At 36.2% G+C, this 17,811-nt stretch overlaps 1 protein-coding gene across 13 annotated transcripts in view; it reads left to right on the top strand.

The window, feature by feature from the left end:
• KMT2C (lysine methyltransferase 2C) overlaps positions 1–17,811 on the top strand; it is a 277,698-nt gene that overhangs the window by 183,748 nt on the left and 76,139 nt on the right. For all 13 annotated transcript variants that reach the window (XM_087433406.1, XM_087433446.1, XM_087433401.1 and 10 more), the window contains 7 exons: positions 3,082–3,183; positions 3,377–3,481; positions 8,091–8,272; positions 8,530–8,694; positions 9,720–9,829; positions 10,314–10,379; positions 11,589–11,801. In XM_087433406.1, the coding sequence (XP_087289532.1) occupies positions 3,082–3,183; positions 3,377–3,481; positions 8,091–8,272; positions 8,530–8,694; positions 9,720–9,829; positions 10,314–10,379; positions 11,589–11,801 (943 nt within the window). The remainder of the gene's footprint in view (positions 1–3,081; positions 3,184–3,376; positions 3,482–8,090; positions 8,273–8,529; positions 8,695–9,719; positions 9,830–10,313; positions 10,380–11,588; positions 11,802–17,811) is intronic.

The raw sequence follows: 17,811 nt of genomic DNA, 5'->3' as shown, positions 1-17,811 counted from the left end.
CAAAGTTAATTTGGCTATTCTAAATCCTTCATATTTCTATATGAATTTTAGAATTAGCTTGTCAGTTTCTACAAATAAGCCTGCTAGGATCTTAATTGGGTTTGCATTCAAACTATAGATTAATTTGGGGAAAATTGACATTTTAACCATACTGAATCTTTCAACCAGTGAACATTGTGTATCTCTCCATTCCTTAGGTCTTTAATTTCTCTCAGTGATGTTCTTTAATTTTCAACATACAGGTCTTTCACGCAGTTTCTCAGATTTATCTCTAAGTCTTCTATATTTTTTTGCTATTGTAAATGGTAGTGTTGTCTTAATTTCAGATTGTGGTTGTTGGTTGCTAGTATCTAAAATACTACTCGCCTGGCCCCGTGGCTTAGTGGTTAAGTGTGAGCACTCCGCTACTGGCGGCCCTGGTTCGGATCCCGGGCGTGTACTGACACACCGCTTCTCCGGCCATGCTGAGGCCGCGTCCCACATACAGCAACTAGAAGGATGTGCAACTATGACATACAACTATCTACTGGGGCTTTGGGGAAAAAAAAAAAAAGGAGGAGGACTGGCAATAGGTATTAGCTCAGAGCCGGTCTTCCTCAGCAAAAAAAAAGAGGAGGATTAGCATGGATGTTAGCTCAGGGCTGATCTTCCTCACAGAAAAATAAATAAATAAATAAATAAATAAATAAATAAATAAATAAATAAATAAATAAATAAATAAAATACTATTCATTTTTGTGTATTGATTTTGTATCCTACAACCTTACTAAACTCCCTTATTACTTCTAGTTTCTTATTTGTAGAATCCATTGGATTTTCTACGTATATGATCATCTTGTCTGCAAATAAAGTTTTATGCTTTCTTTTCAATCTGGAGGCTTTCACTTTTATTCTGTATTGCATTGCTGTAACCTTCAGTACAGTGTTGGCTGGAAGTGATGAGGTCAAATAACTTGTTTTGATCTTGGAGAGAAAGCATTTAGTCTTTCGTCATTAAGTATGGTGTTAACTTAGTTGAGTTTTGTTTTTTTAATAGACATCCTAAATCAGTTTGAGGAAGCTCCTTTCTATTCATAATTTGCTGAGATTTTTTTTCTTTTAATCAGGAGTAGACACTGGATTTTGTCAAATGCTTTTTCTGTATTTATAGAGGTGATCATATGGCTTGTTCGTTGATATGGTGAATTTTTAGATTGATGAGCTTTTTTGTATGCAAAAGGATTCTTGCATTCCTGGGATAAACTCTACTTGGTGATGATGTTTTATCTTTTTTACATATTGTTGGATTCAATTTGCTAAAAATTTTAGACTTTTTATGTCTGTATTTATGAGGGACATTGGGCTATAGTCTTATTTTCTTACAATGTCTTTGGTTTTGATATCAGGTACTTAATTATTCCTGATGGAATGACCATTTTGCTTTTATGAATCATCTTGTTTGACTTTCTAAAATCTTAAAAAGCTAATTTTGAGATACACATATAATATATGAATACATTTCTTCTAATAAAAAAATTAAAACATAGGTGGATCAAAATTTTCTCTACCACCACTACCCCTTCAGTCCTGATTTTCTCCCTTTTAACAGTTTGGTGTCTTTACATATTAGGTTGATCCATATGAAATTGCCAACATTCAACCATTTTTAACCTGCAAAACAGCAATTTCTTATGATTCAACTTATTATAAATATGTCAGTAGACTACATATAGTTGCTTTGTATGTTTTTATACCATACTGCTCTACCTCAGACATTATTCCCCAGCTTATTTTTCCTCTCAACAATGTAGCTTGGTGATATTTTGCATGGAAATTCATAGAAATTTCTACCTTGCTATTTTCTACATGCTGCATAATTTTCCAAAGTTTGGATTTGCCGTAGTTTTAGTTGTTCCCTAGTGATGACTATTTAGGTTGCTTACAGTTTTCTCTTGTAGTCTTTAGGCTTTTTATTACTGTAAATTATTCTCATTGTTGACTTATCATGAAACAGTAGTACTGTCCACTAAAACTGCATTGAACTTATTTATATTGAAAAATATTATTCCTTTAATATATTGCTTCTGTTTAGTTATCATTTCAGTCATTCCTCAAAAACAATAATTATTTTACTTTATATTTTGACCGTAACCTGTTATGTTTCGTCTTTGTTCTTCCAGGCTAGATTGTAAGCTTTTTAAGGGAAGAGGATCGTATTTTATAATTTTGGCGTTGGCCTCCTTGTTTTCTTTTTTAGCATCTAATTCAGAGCTTTTTTCATGATAAGCACTCTGGAAATAATTATTAATAAACCAGTGCGTACTTAGGTGATTTGGTCAGATTTAACCACGTCCAGAAATGAACATCTATGGTTGATAATCCTTTGGCTAATACTGAAATTTTGATAAGTTATTCAAAATAATAATATTCTAAAGCAGTGCTGTCTAAAAGAAATAAAATGTGAATCACATATCCAATCTAAAACTTCCTGGTAGCTACATTAAAAAAGGGAAAGAGGAACAGGTGAAATTTAATTTTAATGTAGTATGTCTTTTGATTCAATATATCCAAAATATTACCATTTTAACGTGTAATGTATAAAAGATACATGGTTATTTATGAGCTGTATTCACATTCTTTTTTGTTTGGTACTAAGTCTTTGAAATCTGGTGTGTATTTTATACTTATAGCATATCTCAATTTGCCCTAGCAAGTTTTAAGAGTCACTAAATAGAGTGATTGATACGTGTAAATGTATGTATATGTATGCATATCTACGCATATATACCCACACACACACACAGTTTCTTGACTAGAATTTCTGGGTAATCAAGTTTTACTAAAGGCAGGTTTATATTTTCTCATTGCTTCCTGACCTGTGGGACTTGTAGCTATGAAGAAACAGTTAGGTGAATAAAAAATGTCATGACTTATACATTTTTATGGGAGTATCTTGGCAATAATAATCTAATTTGGAATCGTTAGTCTTAGACCCTGGCAAAAGTTGTATTTGGAATATGAATCTTCTCAAGCTTTCCAGTTAGGACGTATAATACAAGTGAAAAATATAACTTCACATTTTGTGTATTTTCCTTTTTATAGGTGTCTGCTGCAGATCTTTCATCAAATAAGGATGAAGAAGAAAACTCTATGCACAATACCGTTGTGTTGTTTTCTAGCAGTGACAAGTTCACTTTGCATCAGGTTTGAACTAAATTATTATCTTCCACTTTTGAATTCCTTGTTCATTTCTACTTTATCCCGTATGCACAGAAGTCATCTAATAGTTAGCTCTAGAGCTTTATTAGCCAAGAAGGTATTTTTTAAGAATTATAAAATGAGTATATTCTTATCTTAGTCTCCAATTTAAAATATATTCATGTATTCTTAATTTCAGGATATGTGTGTAGTTTGTGGCAGTTTTGGCCAAGGAGCAGAGGGAAGATTACTTGCCTGTTCTCAGTGTGGTCAGTGTTACCATCCATACTGTGTCAGTATTAAGGTAAATACATTTGTTTAAATGAGTTAGCAAGAATGTATTGAATTTTGATTTGATTTGAGTAGTACATGCTGCTTCCAGTTCTTATAATTAATCAAGTATTGTTTGTGAGGATTATTATACATATATGACCATATTTAAGGACTTTAAATATTGCCTTTTGTGTGTTACCTCAAGAAATTAACTCCTATGAATCTGTCGTCTTAAATTGGAGTAATTATCCTGCTTCTGTCTTGAGAAAGTAAAACATAAAAATGTATGCATTTAATTTAAAGGATACTTTATACTATTATTTGCTAAGGCACAAGGTTTAGTTGATGCATTCTTTCTATTGATTATAAAAGTTGAGAACAACTAGAGTACTTAGGAAAAAATTCATTAGCCCACCCTGGTCTCTCCCCACATTCACTCTTCTCAACCTTGACCCTATAAAAAAGGACATTTTCTGTTCGGCTTTTTGCATCTGTGGGTTGATACTTTTAATCAATTTTGGAGCAGTTTTAGCCATTATTGAAATGTTTTTCTGCCCCCACCCCCCACCCCATCTCGGTCGTGTGTGAGCAAAATTACATGATGTTGTCCCCTGATCACTGCGTTGATTTTTTTTTTTTTTTCAGTTGTTTTTCTCTCTGGGCTTCAGTTTGTATAGTTTCCATTACATTCCCCAACTCGCTATTATTATGAAGTATCTAAGCTATTTTTAAGCCTACCCAGTGGATTTTTAATTCAGATAGTTGTCTTTTTTAGTCTCAGTTTCATTTTATTGTTTATAGTTGTCTTGTTTTAACTTTAAATTTAAATTTAGTTTTAAATTTTTTCTTCATTATGTTTTTTCCTTTCAAGTCCTTATGTATATTTATAATTGTCTGCTAAGTCTATCGTCTCTGACATTTCTCATACTAATCAGTCTTTCTCCTCATTAGAATAGGTTTTCCTGCCATTTCTTTTTTTTTTTAATCTGCTAATTTTTGAGTGTGGACGTTGTGCATTGTGATAGTATATTCTTGGGAGTCTAGATGTTGTTCCTTTAGAAAGTATTGAGTTTTTGTTTGGCAGATAGTTATTTGTGGATAATTTGAACCTTTTGAAGCTTCTTTTTAAGCTTTCTGGAGGCTTCACTCTGAGGTGGCTATTCTCTGACTTTTTATTCTTAAACCTAAACACTCTGAAACATTATTGAGGATCCCGTAGAGTTTTTGTTTATGAGGATAATAATTATTAAATATTTACCATTTTAGAAATTAAAACTGAGGATATTTTAAAACAGAAATATGTAAACACAGCTTGTATGATGTCAATGTAATGATGTTTTATATATCAGGTAGCCTTTGCAAAACATCACTGTGAGTGAATTTAAGTGAAAAAGACCAATAACATCTTAGTATTATTATGAAAATAGTTTTAACCTCGAAAACCTGCTGGGGCTCCCCAGACCACATTGTTGTAGCACTAGTTTAATCCTATACTTGAGGCCCGGCCTTTATGAGATCTCTACTGAATCCCCCCGGCCCCGCCCTCCTTCACCAGTGCCTTTTCAGCCTGACTGGTTGAGATTCAAATGTCTTCCAGCATTGTGTGAGCTCTGATAAGTGTTCAATTTACGAATTCCCAGTAGCTCTTCTTTGCCCGGGTTGTGGGTCTTTGTTTGGCCTCCTAGATGTGCCACTTGGTGTTCAGCCAAAGACTTCAGGGAAGTCCTTTGTAGATTTCTGGAGCTCTTAGTCTTTACTGCCGCACCCTTTCTAGTCCTCTGTCCTGCAGATTCCAGCTACCTCAGCCTCCCTGAACTCCACCACGTGTCCTGACCTCAGGGAGACCACTGTGCTCTGCTGGGGTTCTCCCTCCCTGGGCAGCATTCTGGAAAATATCTGCAGGCCGAATATCACAGGACTCACCTCACTTGTTTCCCTCCTCTCAGAAACCACAGTCCTGTGCTGCCTGTTGTACAATATCTGAAAACAAGTGTTTCATACATTTTGCTCAGTTTTCTAGTATTTTATGATGGGAAAAGATCTCATCCCAGTTACTCCATCATGGTTGAAGCAGATTTTCATTATAGATTTTATTAGAACTTTAGACTTGGTACCGTGGATAGAACCCTGAGTAATACCTTACTTGAAAGAGCTCTTGAAAATAAAGACTAAAGCAGTTTAGTAGAGAAAAAAGAGTTGATAGTAGAGCCCTGAAATATATACTAAGAGGGAATTTCAAAGAGGGAAAAATTGTTCAAATGTTGAAGTACTGCAGAGAAGTCACGTAACACAAACACTAACATGTCAATTAGATTTGGGGGTAAGGGGGTCTCGACTGACTGACTTGAGCAGTTTCAATGGTGACAGGCATAGTGACCAGAGTGTAGTGTGTTTAAGAGTGTATATAAACTGAGTAACTTGAGATTTGGGCTGTAAAGAACCACAGGATAGGTATCTGTGAAATAGGAAAACTTAGTAGGAGTGGAGATATATTAAAAAAAATTTCTATCACTAAACACCTTGGATCTGTCTCCCACTTTATCTTCATTTTACTTTTCTTCTAAGCCAAGGATTGGTAAACTACAGCACACAGGCCAAATCTGTCTAGCCTATTGCCTGTTTTTGTAAATGAACTCTTGTTGGAACGCTGCCATGCTCTTTTGTTTACATATCTACAGTGAGTGTAATACTACAATGGCACAGTTGTGTAATTCAACAGACCAAATGCCCTGCAAAGTCTAGAATATTTACTATCTGACCCTTTACAGAAGAAGTTTGCTGGCTATTGCTCTAAGCCACCCTGCTCTTCCTACCCTAGGCTCTCTTCCATTTGGGTGAATAATATAACTTGATAATCTAAGGCTAATTTAAAAGAATCAGTAGGCTAATCAAAGTAATATATGTACATGCTTAAAAATCAAATGGCTATAAAAGCTTTATATGACTGACTGACCCCTGTCTTGTCTTACTCTGCCTCTATATCTGAGTCCTCTTCCCTACAGCCAGCCACTTTTGATCCTTTTAGGTCCTGCTTCTTGTAGTTAACTCTATAGCTCTAAATAATGTGCTAGTGCTACTGCTTTATCTATGTTAGATTTTGTTGACTTTCTGCTGTGAATAAATAAATGCTGAGTTAGCTCTCAAAATAATGCCCCCTGCCTTCTCCCAGCATCCTCCCAATACATTTGTTTTACTACATTTAGTTAATAAGTAGTAGTGGTTATGACTCAGTAAATGTTCACTGGAGGTCTGAATAGTGTACTACGACTTGTTTTTGTTTTTCATGGAGTTTTTAATAGCAAGAAGGAAACAGTGATTCATGATTCTCCATTAGGTTTTGTTGTTATTTGTTTTTACCTATTGTAGAAGCACGATCATGTCAGATTATTTTGGCAAGTACCTGGTTTCTGGGAAGCATCCTACCCCTTCCTGCACTCTCCTTTCCCTCTTCTAGTCTGTGCCAGTAGCTTCTAGGTCTGTTGCTCAGCTCTCATCCTTAAACTTGTCTGGGCTGATGTCTTTTGTTGGGTTCATTGTTTCCTGGATCCCATGTCTTCCTTTTTCTTGGTATACACCCTCATTTTGTTCCTCATATCTCCAGGTAACTTCATTAGAAAGGGGTATTTGGGAGCTGAATTTTGAGTCCTTCTATGTCTAAAAGGTGTTCTACTTTCACATTTAACTGCTTGCTTAGCTAGGCTAAGAATGGTACCTTGACAAATATTTTCCTGTAGAACTGGAAACTGTTACTCTACTTGAGCATGCAGAGTTGAAGGTTTGAAGCCATTTTGATAGTTGTTCCTTGACTTAACTCTTTTATTTTCCTCTCTTTTAGACTTTTAGACTTTCTTATTCCTCATGGTCTGAATTTTTGTTCTGTATCATGATTGCTTACTGTTTCATTCTAACACAGACACTTTGTGGTCCTTTCTATCTGTAGTCCCTAGTCTTTTGAGATCTTTAAGTTGGTTCCAAATTCTTAATATTACATTTTGTGTCTGCTTTGAGGAATTTAATCAGAAGTATAGCGATTCTTAAACTTTCCTACTAACTTAGACTCTTGAGGCAGAGGAGAATAAACAGGGAGTAAATGTGAACTTCAAAAGTTCTAGTTTCGTAGCCTAAAATCCTCCAAGACCATAAAATATCCTTGGGAACTCCTATTTTACTTTAATTTTTTTGCATTTTTATATTAATTTTAATAAACAAGTCCCTATGCAGTGTGCACAAGTTTCAGAAGCATGATTCATAAAATGTCGTAGGTGGAAACTATGTCAGTACATTTTCAAATCCTATGTTAACAATAATGGGGCAGTTTACTTGATTTCTTTAAAATCCAGTCACTACGTCTGTAAAGTGCACATAAAATTTATAGCACAGGGTAGTTATGTGGACTTAAAAAAGGCATTAAAATATGTACCACTTTCCATTATTCTGTCTAATAAGTGGACTCCTAAAAGTATATGGATGTGCCCACTCCAGTATTGGGCCACTGTTGGTGCTCAGTAAGTGTTGGTTGCTTGCCTCTCTTCTGCTACTAGGTACAAAAACGCCATATTCATTTATATGGTATATTTGATCATGCAAAATGAGGTGTAGGTTAATGTATAAATCACATGGATTGGTTGTTTCTTTTACAGATCACTAAAGTGGTTCTTAGCAAAGGTTGGAGGTGTCTTGAGTGCACTGTGTGTGAGGCCTGTGGGAAGGCGACTGACCCAGGAAGACTCCTGCTGTGTGATGATTGTGACATAAGTTATCACACCTACTGCCTAGACCCTCCATTGCAGACAGTTCCCAAAGGAGGCTGGAAGTGCAAATGGTACTCTAGGATTTACGTTTCCCTTGTTAGTCTTTCAAGTTCAGAACTTCCCCACATTATTTTAGTTTTTAAAAATTAGCCACATCTGCTTAATTGCATAATACATGTTTACTATGATGGATATCACTAATCAGAAAAATTTTCAAGTATGCGTTAAATAATTTTCCCCTGTTCTGTTCATGTGTAGCTTCTTGAATTACAGTAACTAAATAACTAAGTAAATAAAATTGAGACTTGTGGGGGGTATTGGATTTCAGGTGTGTTTGGTGCAGACACTGTGGAGCAACATCTGCAGGTCTAAGATGTGAATGGCAAAACAATTACACACAGTGTGCTCCCTGTGCAAGCTTATCTTCCTGCCCGGTCTGCTATCGAAACTATAGAGAAGAAGATCTTATTCTGCAATGTAGACAATGTGATAGGTATTGTGCTGTTTTTTTCATCTTTTGCAAACTTTTCTCTCTTAAATGTAGCAAAAGGAAATTGGAAAATGGCTTTCTTCCATCTTAAATTTAAGAAACAAGACTTTTTGCTTTCCAGATTTTTAGTCAGCTAGAAATTTATGGAAATTTTCTGTTTTGAATTCTCAATTCCAGACTAAAGATTTTTAACTTGGGGCTTTTTGAGGTTTTATGAATCCCTTGAAATTAGATGCAGAATTATTGCCTGTGTATATGTGTTTTTCTATGGAAAATTTCTGAATCTTTTAATTAGATTCTACAAAGGATCTCACACATTCTGTGTTCCTTCAACCACTTTTTCTTCAAGCTCTAGATACTGAATATCCAGGTATCAGATGCCAGCTCCTGCTCTCCCCAAGTAGTATATGTGCAGCTTCAAAATCAAGACTGTTTTCTTTCATTTCAGTGGTATATTATTGTGCTCTTGTCACAGTTCAGCACAGTACACATGTAATATTAGTAGGGTAGTAGTATTTCATCAGTAGTACCGGATTCTCAGGACTCTGCCTACCAGTTCTTTGTTCTAAGGCAGGATAACTCCTTTTATTTCCCACTTACCATTCGCCATCCCTCACATGAGCTGTGTCTGCTCCACAGTAGACGCATTACATGGAGCACGTCCCTCCCACACTGTTTGCACTCTTCTGAATTCCTTTCTGCTTGCCTTGACTGGCTTCCTTGCTGTCTCTGAAATATTCAGTATGTGATCGTAACATGATTATCCCATCTTCCTCATGTAATGTGCTTTTGCTTCCTTCCTAGTACTTGTTCTCATTCCTTTTCCTTTCCTTCTCAGCTGTAAAACCTTGTGTGGGTGAACAGGACTGGCTAGGAGAAAGGGTGAAAGGGCCCAGATAGGAGGAGCATGCGAGGATTAGGGCTCTGATTGGGAGACTGTCAGCTCTGTTGTAGTCTGTAAAAGGAAACCATACTCAGGATATTTCTTTCTTTTTTTTTTTTTAAATGTACAAATATGGTCTTTTTAGATGGATGCATGCAGTTTGTCAAAACTTAAATACTGAAGAGGAAGTGGAAAATGTAGCAGACATTGGTTTTGATTGTAGCATGTGCAGACCCTATATGCCTACGTCAAATGGTAAGAAAACAATTTAAACAGAGTCTGTCTTCTACACTCACGGGGCCTTGCTGACCGTAACCAGTGAGTGGGCTTAACTCTGATGTTTTTTTCTTTTAGTGAAACTATTATTTGGACAAATATTTTCTGAAAAATAAGTTATTTTTAGAAATTAACTCTTATTATCCCAACTTAATATACTAAAGCAATTTACCTACATAAAGAAAGTAAATTAAGCATATATTTTATATATAATGTAATTTTGCTTTCAAGACTCATAATCTTAGTTATTAGCAATATGTAGAAATCCAGTTCTTTATCTTGACCAGTTTTTCCTCCCTTATGTGTATTTCCTTCACCACTTCTCCTTGTTGTTTCAACTCTAGTGTTTAAGCATTTATTTCAGTAAAATGGGTACATAAATAGAAATTTTAATCGTATGTAAGTTTTTAAATACACTTTACCTTTTCTCAAAAAATTACATGAATTTTTTTTTTCATTTTAGTGCCTTCCTCAGACTGCTGTGAATCTTCACTTGTAGCACAGATTGTCACAAAAGTGAAAGAGCTAGGTAAAATTGAAAATGCTTTATTTGACTGTTCTTTAGAAAAAGCATGTAAATGCTTAATTTTTTATATAACTGACTTGCCACATGTTACATGAAACCTGCCTTAATCATATAGGTGTTCAGTCTAAATTCCCTAATGTTGGTAATCATTTCTATAATTGATATATAAAATGTTCACCTTATGCAGTTTTAGTGAGACAGTATTCCTATGAATCTCAGCAAATTGGCAATGAAAATAACCGCTCTTAAAATAACCATTAACTCCATACTTGCTTTGGTTTCGTTGATATATTACTGTGCTTAATTATCAGTTAGCAGGAAAGAAGGCCTAGTTAGCAAACATTCCTTTAGAATTAATTCAGTCTCTTCCTATTTTTTCTGTAACACATAAGCCTGGAATGGTGATTAATAATGATAGTCTTATTTATTTATTTTGGTGAGGAAGATTGGCCCTGAGCTAACATCTGTCCCTGTCTTCCTCTGTTTTGTATGTGGGCTGCCGCCACAGCATGGCTTGATGAGTAGTGTGTAGGTCCACACCTGGGATCTGAATCCTTGAACCCAAGGCTACCGAAGTGGAGCGTGTGAACTTAACCACTATGCCACTGGGCCAGCCCCAGTGATACTCTTATTAATCATATTAATTAGATTAACTATCATTCTTTTGCCTGCTTCTATTTGTTATCCTCTGATACAGAAACGTTAGGATAGTACAGAAATTGTTCTAATGAACAGCAATTTTGTACATTTAAAAATTTGCAGGATTTCTATTTATTTACTACCTCTCCCTGTAAGTGATTATGTTGATATTTAATTTCCAGATGGGCCTCTGGAGTATTCTTGTTTATCATATAAGTTGATCCTCACCTTTTATTCTGAAAGGATACTCCAGGAAAAGGCTCGTAGTCGAGTAATTGAAGCATTGCTTTTAGCTTCGGCGCTTTCTTTCTAAATCTTCGTATCACTAGGTGAAAATATAAATGCCAGGAAGACCATTTTTTCAAAACTTGCCACCTTTCTGCCAAGGAAGTTTGGCCAGTTATTCTTAGTTTTGACTGAGTACTGTTAAGTTAATTATTTGTGCATTTCAGAGATAATTGCTTTATAGAAGTTACATTCCCATAACATGGGTATTTTGGAACAATAATCAACTTATCAATCAAATTTAAAGTGAGAGTTGTAATTTGTATCCTTGGGATATTGTAATTTTAGATCCACCCAAGACCTACACCCAGGATGGTGTGTGTTTGACCGAATCAGGGATGACTCAGTTACAGAGCCTCACAGTTACAGTTCCAAGAAGAAAACGGTCAAAACCAAAGTTGAAATTGAAGATTATAAATCAGAATAGTGTGGCTGTCCTTCAGACCCCTCCAGACATCCAATCAGAGCATTCAAGGGATGGTGAAATGGATGATAGTCGAGGTAATACTAATTTATTTTCCATAGAAAATGTTTGCAAGAATTAAAGCATTTCAAATAGCTTTTAAATAATGTGTGATTTATCTGAGGTAAATTCTATTGACGTAGAGATAACCCTTGATGTGACACTTGTCCTTTCTAAGCGAGTGGTCTTCTTGGACCTTATCTTTTCAGGTTGTCTTCCTTTCATATATCCTTTTAGAACAGGCTTGTGTTACAGAAATCTCCAGGAGCCCCATATCTTTGAGGATCACAGATGGGAAAATTCAGAGGGCTTAACTCTAGTTTGCTAGATAGCATAATAAATCTTCTCAGATGCTGTAAGCTTGGCTGCCATGGTTAAGTTAAAATAGAACTCAGATCATGCATTTTAGAAATGGAAAAACCATCATTAATCTTTAAGTATAAATTTATATTCACAAATGTTCATCATAAACCATTTGTAGACATTTTCTTGATCAGAATAAATATCAAGGGTTTTGTAGCTGAACTCTTGAGATGACAAAATAGTTTTAGTAGTATTCAATTTGATGTGTTATATTTTTGCTTATCTCTGAAGAAGATCACCATAGGCTTTTTTATTTTTAAGGCAGTTATTTCTTTTCAGCTGATTCAGAAATAAGGTAATAATTATTTTTGTTCCATCACATCTTGTCATTCAGCAGTATTTATTGAATGCCTAGTGTGTGCCAGACGTTGGAAGTCATTTCAGTGAACAAAGCAGATAAAATTCTCTGCTCATGGAACTTACATTTTAATGTTAGAAGAATAGACTATTAAAATAGAATATTATAGTAAAATATAATAAAAATAACATGAAAATAATAAAATATAATTAAAACATAGTAGGTTAATTATAATGTGTTGGGCAAGTGCTATGGAAAAAATAGAGCTAGAGTAAGAGGAGTTGGGAGTGCATACTGCTGTGAGGGATCAGATGAACTGAGAGTAGCATCTGAGCAGACTTTCAATTTAGAGTTCAGTGAGAGAGCCACTTGATATCTGAGGGAAGAGCATCTCAGACAGTGAGAAATCCAGAGGCCCTAGGTGGGAGTGTGCCTTGCATGTTTGAGGAATGTTGTGAAGACAACATGTCCAGCAGAGTGAGCAAGGGGATAATGGAAGGAGATGAGACGAGAGATGTAAGGAGAGGAGGGGTGACTTGATAGATCACGCAGGACCATAATGTGATGCTTAAGGAATTTGCATTTACTGTGACTGGAATGGGAAGTCATTGGAGGTTTCTGAAGAGACGAATGGCATAGTCTTATTTATATTTTAAAAGGAACACTCTGCTGTGATGTGAATAGACTGTTAGGCCCAAGAGTTGTGGCAGGTAGATCAGTTAGGAGGCTATTGCAGTAGTCCAAGTGAGAGATAATCATGGCTTAGAATGGATCCATCTTTTGTGTATTCCTGAAATTTTATCAATTTATCTCACGTTTCTTTTGTAGTAGTGTGGTTTTGGGTCTGTGTGGTTGGAAGAAAAGCTTTCTGATGCTCATGCATAACTGATGTTTAAATACTGTTGAACAGAAAATCTGATTTTGAAGTTTTGTGTGGGGCTTGTGAAGAAGTAGTCTGTATATCTAGGAGGAATTGATCAGATTAGCATCAGCCAGAGTACAGTGAAGAATTCTAGTTTCTGAAGAGATTAGAAAATGTCTGAAAAATGGTTCCATAGTCACTTAAATCTGGGAAATGCTGCGTTTCACAAAATTGGAAAAGTTTCTTGATAGTACACATTAATTCCCCTAGTATAAGATTATAGAACCCTTTAATACAAAATAAAACAACAAAAAGACCTGAGGTTTTCCTTGTGACTGTTGTTCTTTAGAACAGCAGTATGAGAAATGGTAGATATTTTTTCAGCTGTGCTGTTTCCCAATTGAGGCTGTCAGAAGGTAAATCCCCATAGAAGTAATATTATATATTATGTTATACACATAATACATACACAATGTTAGATTCCACAGGAGTCTACAAAGTCCAAATGAACTTGTGAGACTCCTGAAATATTGCAACAATACCCATGTTTTTTTTGTTGATTTTTAACTCTTCTGATAAATATTTCTTTAGGAAAATAAGTCATAAACAATCACCTTAGCATATCAGAAACAGATTCTTTGTGCAATAAAATCAGACTTCTTCTAATTCACCTACTGGGATCTGGATATATCCTGTTAGTACAAAAAATCCCAAACCTGAAGAAAACAGAAACACTCTGTGTGTCTCCCGAGTGGGAGCACAGTCCTTTCCCTCTCTGTTGCCGCCCCAGCACAGGAGGTGTGGCGTAGGAGAACACTTAGTCTCTGGCAGGCAGAGGGGCTGGGCAGATAGAGTGGAGCCAGAACGGTATTACTTACAATAGGGATGGGGGGAAGGTAAGCCACGTGGAAGCAGCCAGGTGGATAGGTTATTACCTCCTGTAATGTTAGTGCTAATTCCCTCAACTTTTTAAATTTGATTTTTGGACAAGTAATACATTCACATCATTTAAAATTGGAAAGGAATAAGGGTAAACAGTGAAAAGTGTTCCCCTCTCCCCTGTCCTCATGCCGGTTCACTTCTTGAGAGGCATCCATTCTTGTATATCTTTCCAGAGGTGTTTTATTCAGATACAAGCAAATGGGTATATTTTTTCATTGCTTTTGTCTTACTGTTCTTTTCTTTGCCTTTATACTGTTTTTCACTTTTCACGGCCTCATTTTTCATATTCCTTTGTACAGTTCCCCTATTGATAGACCTTCGATTTTTTTTCAGTCTTTTACTATCTACAGTGAATAACCTGGTATTTATAATGGTGGCCCTGCAAGATGCATTCCTTGCTAAATCAAAGGGTGTGTGCATTTGTAACTATTTTTGGTAGGTAGGGGAGGTTTTTCAGTAGGTAATGTTTGTGCATGATATAAAAAATGCAAAGGGTTCAAAGTGTAAACAGTGAAGTTAGTATCACTCCCAGCCATCTAGTTCCCCTTCCCAGCAAGAGTCACTCTTTTCTTATGACCTTCCAGAGGTTATCTATAGACCAGTATGTATTTATGGGAGAATTTCTCACATTTGGGAAATATGGAGTGTTTTCCTTCATTGCAGTCTGTGGGAATCAGAATGCCATTGTTAAGATATTGGTTAAAAGAGACCTTAGATTTCAGTGACACTAGTCATGTTTGAGCCACTTTATACTATTTATCTCCACATGTAGGCTCACTGGTATCACTACCAGTCTCATCAATAAATGTGGCTCCATTGGCTTTCACTGCCCCTGTGTGCTGTGTTTGGAGGGAAAGGGGGTCTTATGTACCAGATCTAGTGCTGTCTTAGGCCACAAATCATTCAAGGTGATTAATTTTGGAATTCCTTCTTCACCATCATTCTGAAGATCAACATCTCTTCTCTCTTGTGTTGGCATGTGTTTCCTATGATTTCATATATTTCTCTTTCTTGTTTCTCCCTCATTGTGGTGGAACATATCTTCTGTTGTTTCCTGAGAGAGCACGTATGGAAGGTAAATTTTAGGGCTTGTATACTTCTGAAAATGTTTTTATTTTATCCTCCTACCTGATTGATCTTTTCCGGGTTGGAATTAAATTTTCCTTCAGCATTTTGAAGTCGTTGATCCATTATCTTTTAGTTTGTAGTATACAGAGAACTTGATTCTTTGTATGTGACATATGTTTTGTCTGGAAGCTGTTAGGATTTTAGGAAATTTTTTGTCCTCAGTGTTCTGAAATTTTATGGAGATATGTCTATTTTAATCTATTTTGGATATTTTTTCTTTATTTTGTCAGGCGCTGTGTGGTCCCTTTCAGTCTGCCCTCTCATTTCCTTCAGTGCCAGCAATCCTTCAGTGCCAGCAAATGTTCTTTAAATCCATCATTGATGATTCTTCCCCTCAGTTTCCCCTCTTCTTTTTCTAGACTCCTGCTGTTCAGATATGAAACCTACTCAGTTGGTTCTCCCTGTCTTTTCTCTCCTTTCTAGCTCATGTCTTTTTGCTTTACTCTAAAGTAAATTTCCTTATTTTGTCTTCCTACCCCTCTACTGCTTTTCAGTTTTGTTTTGCTTTTCAAATATTATATATTAATTTCCAAGAACTTTCTTTCCTCCCTTTGAATTTTCCTTTTTGTAGCATCCTTGAGCATGTTCTTGCCTCAAGAGTGTTTTATCTTACCTCTCAGAGGATTTTAATTTTTTGAGTTTTCTCTTCCTACATAGTCTGTTAACGCCAAGTTGCTTTTTGGGGTTTCAGATCTCTATTTTTCATATTATAGACTTTTCATCAGATAATACTTGATTGTCCATGCATGGTTAAAAGTGAGGAACTAACAGTGATGATTGGATAAATAAATTGATGATTGTATTTTTTTTTTAATAATTTTATTTATTTATTTTTCCCCCAAAGCCCCAGTAGATAGTTGTATGTCATAGCTGCATATCCTTCTAGTTGCTGTACGTGGGACGCGGCCTCAGCATGGCCGGAGAAGCGGTGCATTGGTGCGCGCCCGGGATCCGGACCCGGGCCGCCAGTAGCGGAGCGCGCACACTTAACCACTAAGCCACGGGGCCGGCGCAGTAATCGTTTTTTCTTAAAATGAAGAATGAAGGACTAAAAACTTGATGGAAAGCTTCAAGTATGTGGGTGGTCTTTGTTGACTAAGGTTTTGTGATCTCTGTTCACTATTTGGGGGATCCTCTAGTGTCAGTATCTTTAGACATTTCCCCTGGACTGGTCAGGTTTACCAGAAGAATCTTTTCAAGTCTCCTGCTTCAAGAGTAGAGACTTAGCTGCTGGCTTTCTGGAAGCTCAGGGTGGAAAGGCCCTAGGGGAGTGAGAGGGTCAGCATTTAGGCTGCCTGTGGTCACGTGATCCTGTTTTCAGTCCATTTCCCCAGTGTTCAGTTCAAGGTTGTCGAGGAGTCTTGAGTCCTCCAAGTTAGAGCAGCAGCCCCCAGTGTGTGAGGTTGTCCAGGAGTCCTGAGTCCTCCGAGTTAGAGCAGCAGCCCCCATGTGTGAGGTCGTCCACGAGTCCTGAGTCCTCTGAGTTAGAGCAGCAGCCCCCCGTGTGGGAAGTCGGGACGAAGACCCTAGGGAGTGTGACTTCTGTGGTTAATAGAAGTGAAGGTCTCTCTTTGTTTTAGCTTCCTCAACCTATTTCCAAAGGGACCTAGTTCTGCCAGTTCCTCGGCCTTTTGAGGATTGTGTTATAAACTGGATTTTTTTTTCTTGGTCCTTCCGCTCTCAACTGAGAATTTTCATTTGCCAAGTCAGCTATTCATCTTTCTACTTTCTCCTTCCAAAATTGTGGCTTTCCTCCTTTCCTGTTTTCTCTGTCTTTGTTGGTTTATCTTTTAAAACTAGATTGCTTCACTGTGTTTTTAATAGAATTTTGGGAGAGTGAAATTAGATACATGAATTTAGTCTACCATCTTAACCCAAAATTCCCTCTCATTTATTTTTCACTGAGTTTGTTTTAAGCTAAACAGTGGTATTTGATCATCTTTGGTGCTTGCTAAGTTTCAGTAAATATTTGTTTTTGTGGCTTAGTCTTAGCTATAGAGAGTAGTTATCAGATTGTTATGGAATTGGTCTCAAACATTGACCTAATATCATCAAAAACAAATAGACTGTGGTATTACAGAAATATGTTGTATATAATACTTAGAATAGTGAAGAAAAGACTTAACAAATAAATGTATTTGATAACTTTTTTTTCCTATAGCACAGTGTAAAGCATGTACAACTTAGAAAGGTTTGATTACCATAGTGTTAAAATTGCGTTTTTCTCTAAGAACTGAGCTTTTGTATACATTGGTTAATTTCATTGTTTACTTCATTCAGTGAAATATTTATTGAATACCTGTTAGGTAGCATGCTAAGGATGCACCTGTTAATCAGAGTCTTAATACCTGTTTTCAAGGAAAATATAGTCTATCAAGGAAACAGACTTTAAACGAACCAATTAAAATGAAGCATAATACTAATGTACAGGAGCAAATAACTGTGGAATGTAACC

Source organism: Ceratotherium simum, chromosome 1 (assembly GCF_057802395.1).
Source record: "Ceratotherium simum simum isolate JZ-2026a chromosome 1, ASM5780239v1, whole genome shotgun sequence".
NCBI lineage: Eukaryota > Metazoa > Chordata > Mammalia > Perissodactyla > Rhinocerotidae > Ceratotherium > Ceratotherium simum.
The sequence above is the reverse complement of the archived record's forward strand: the minus strand, read 5'-3'. Positions and strand labels throughout refer to the sequence as shown.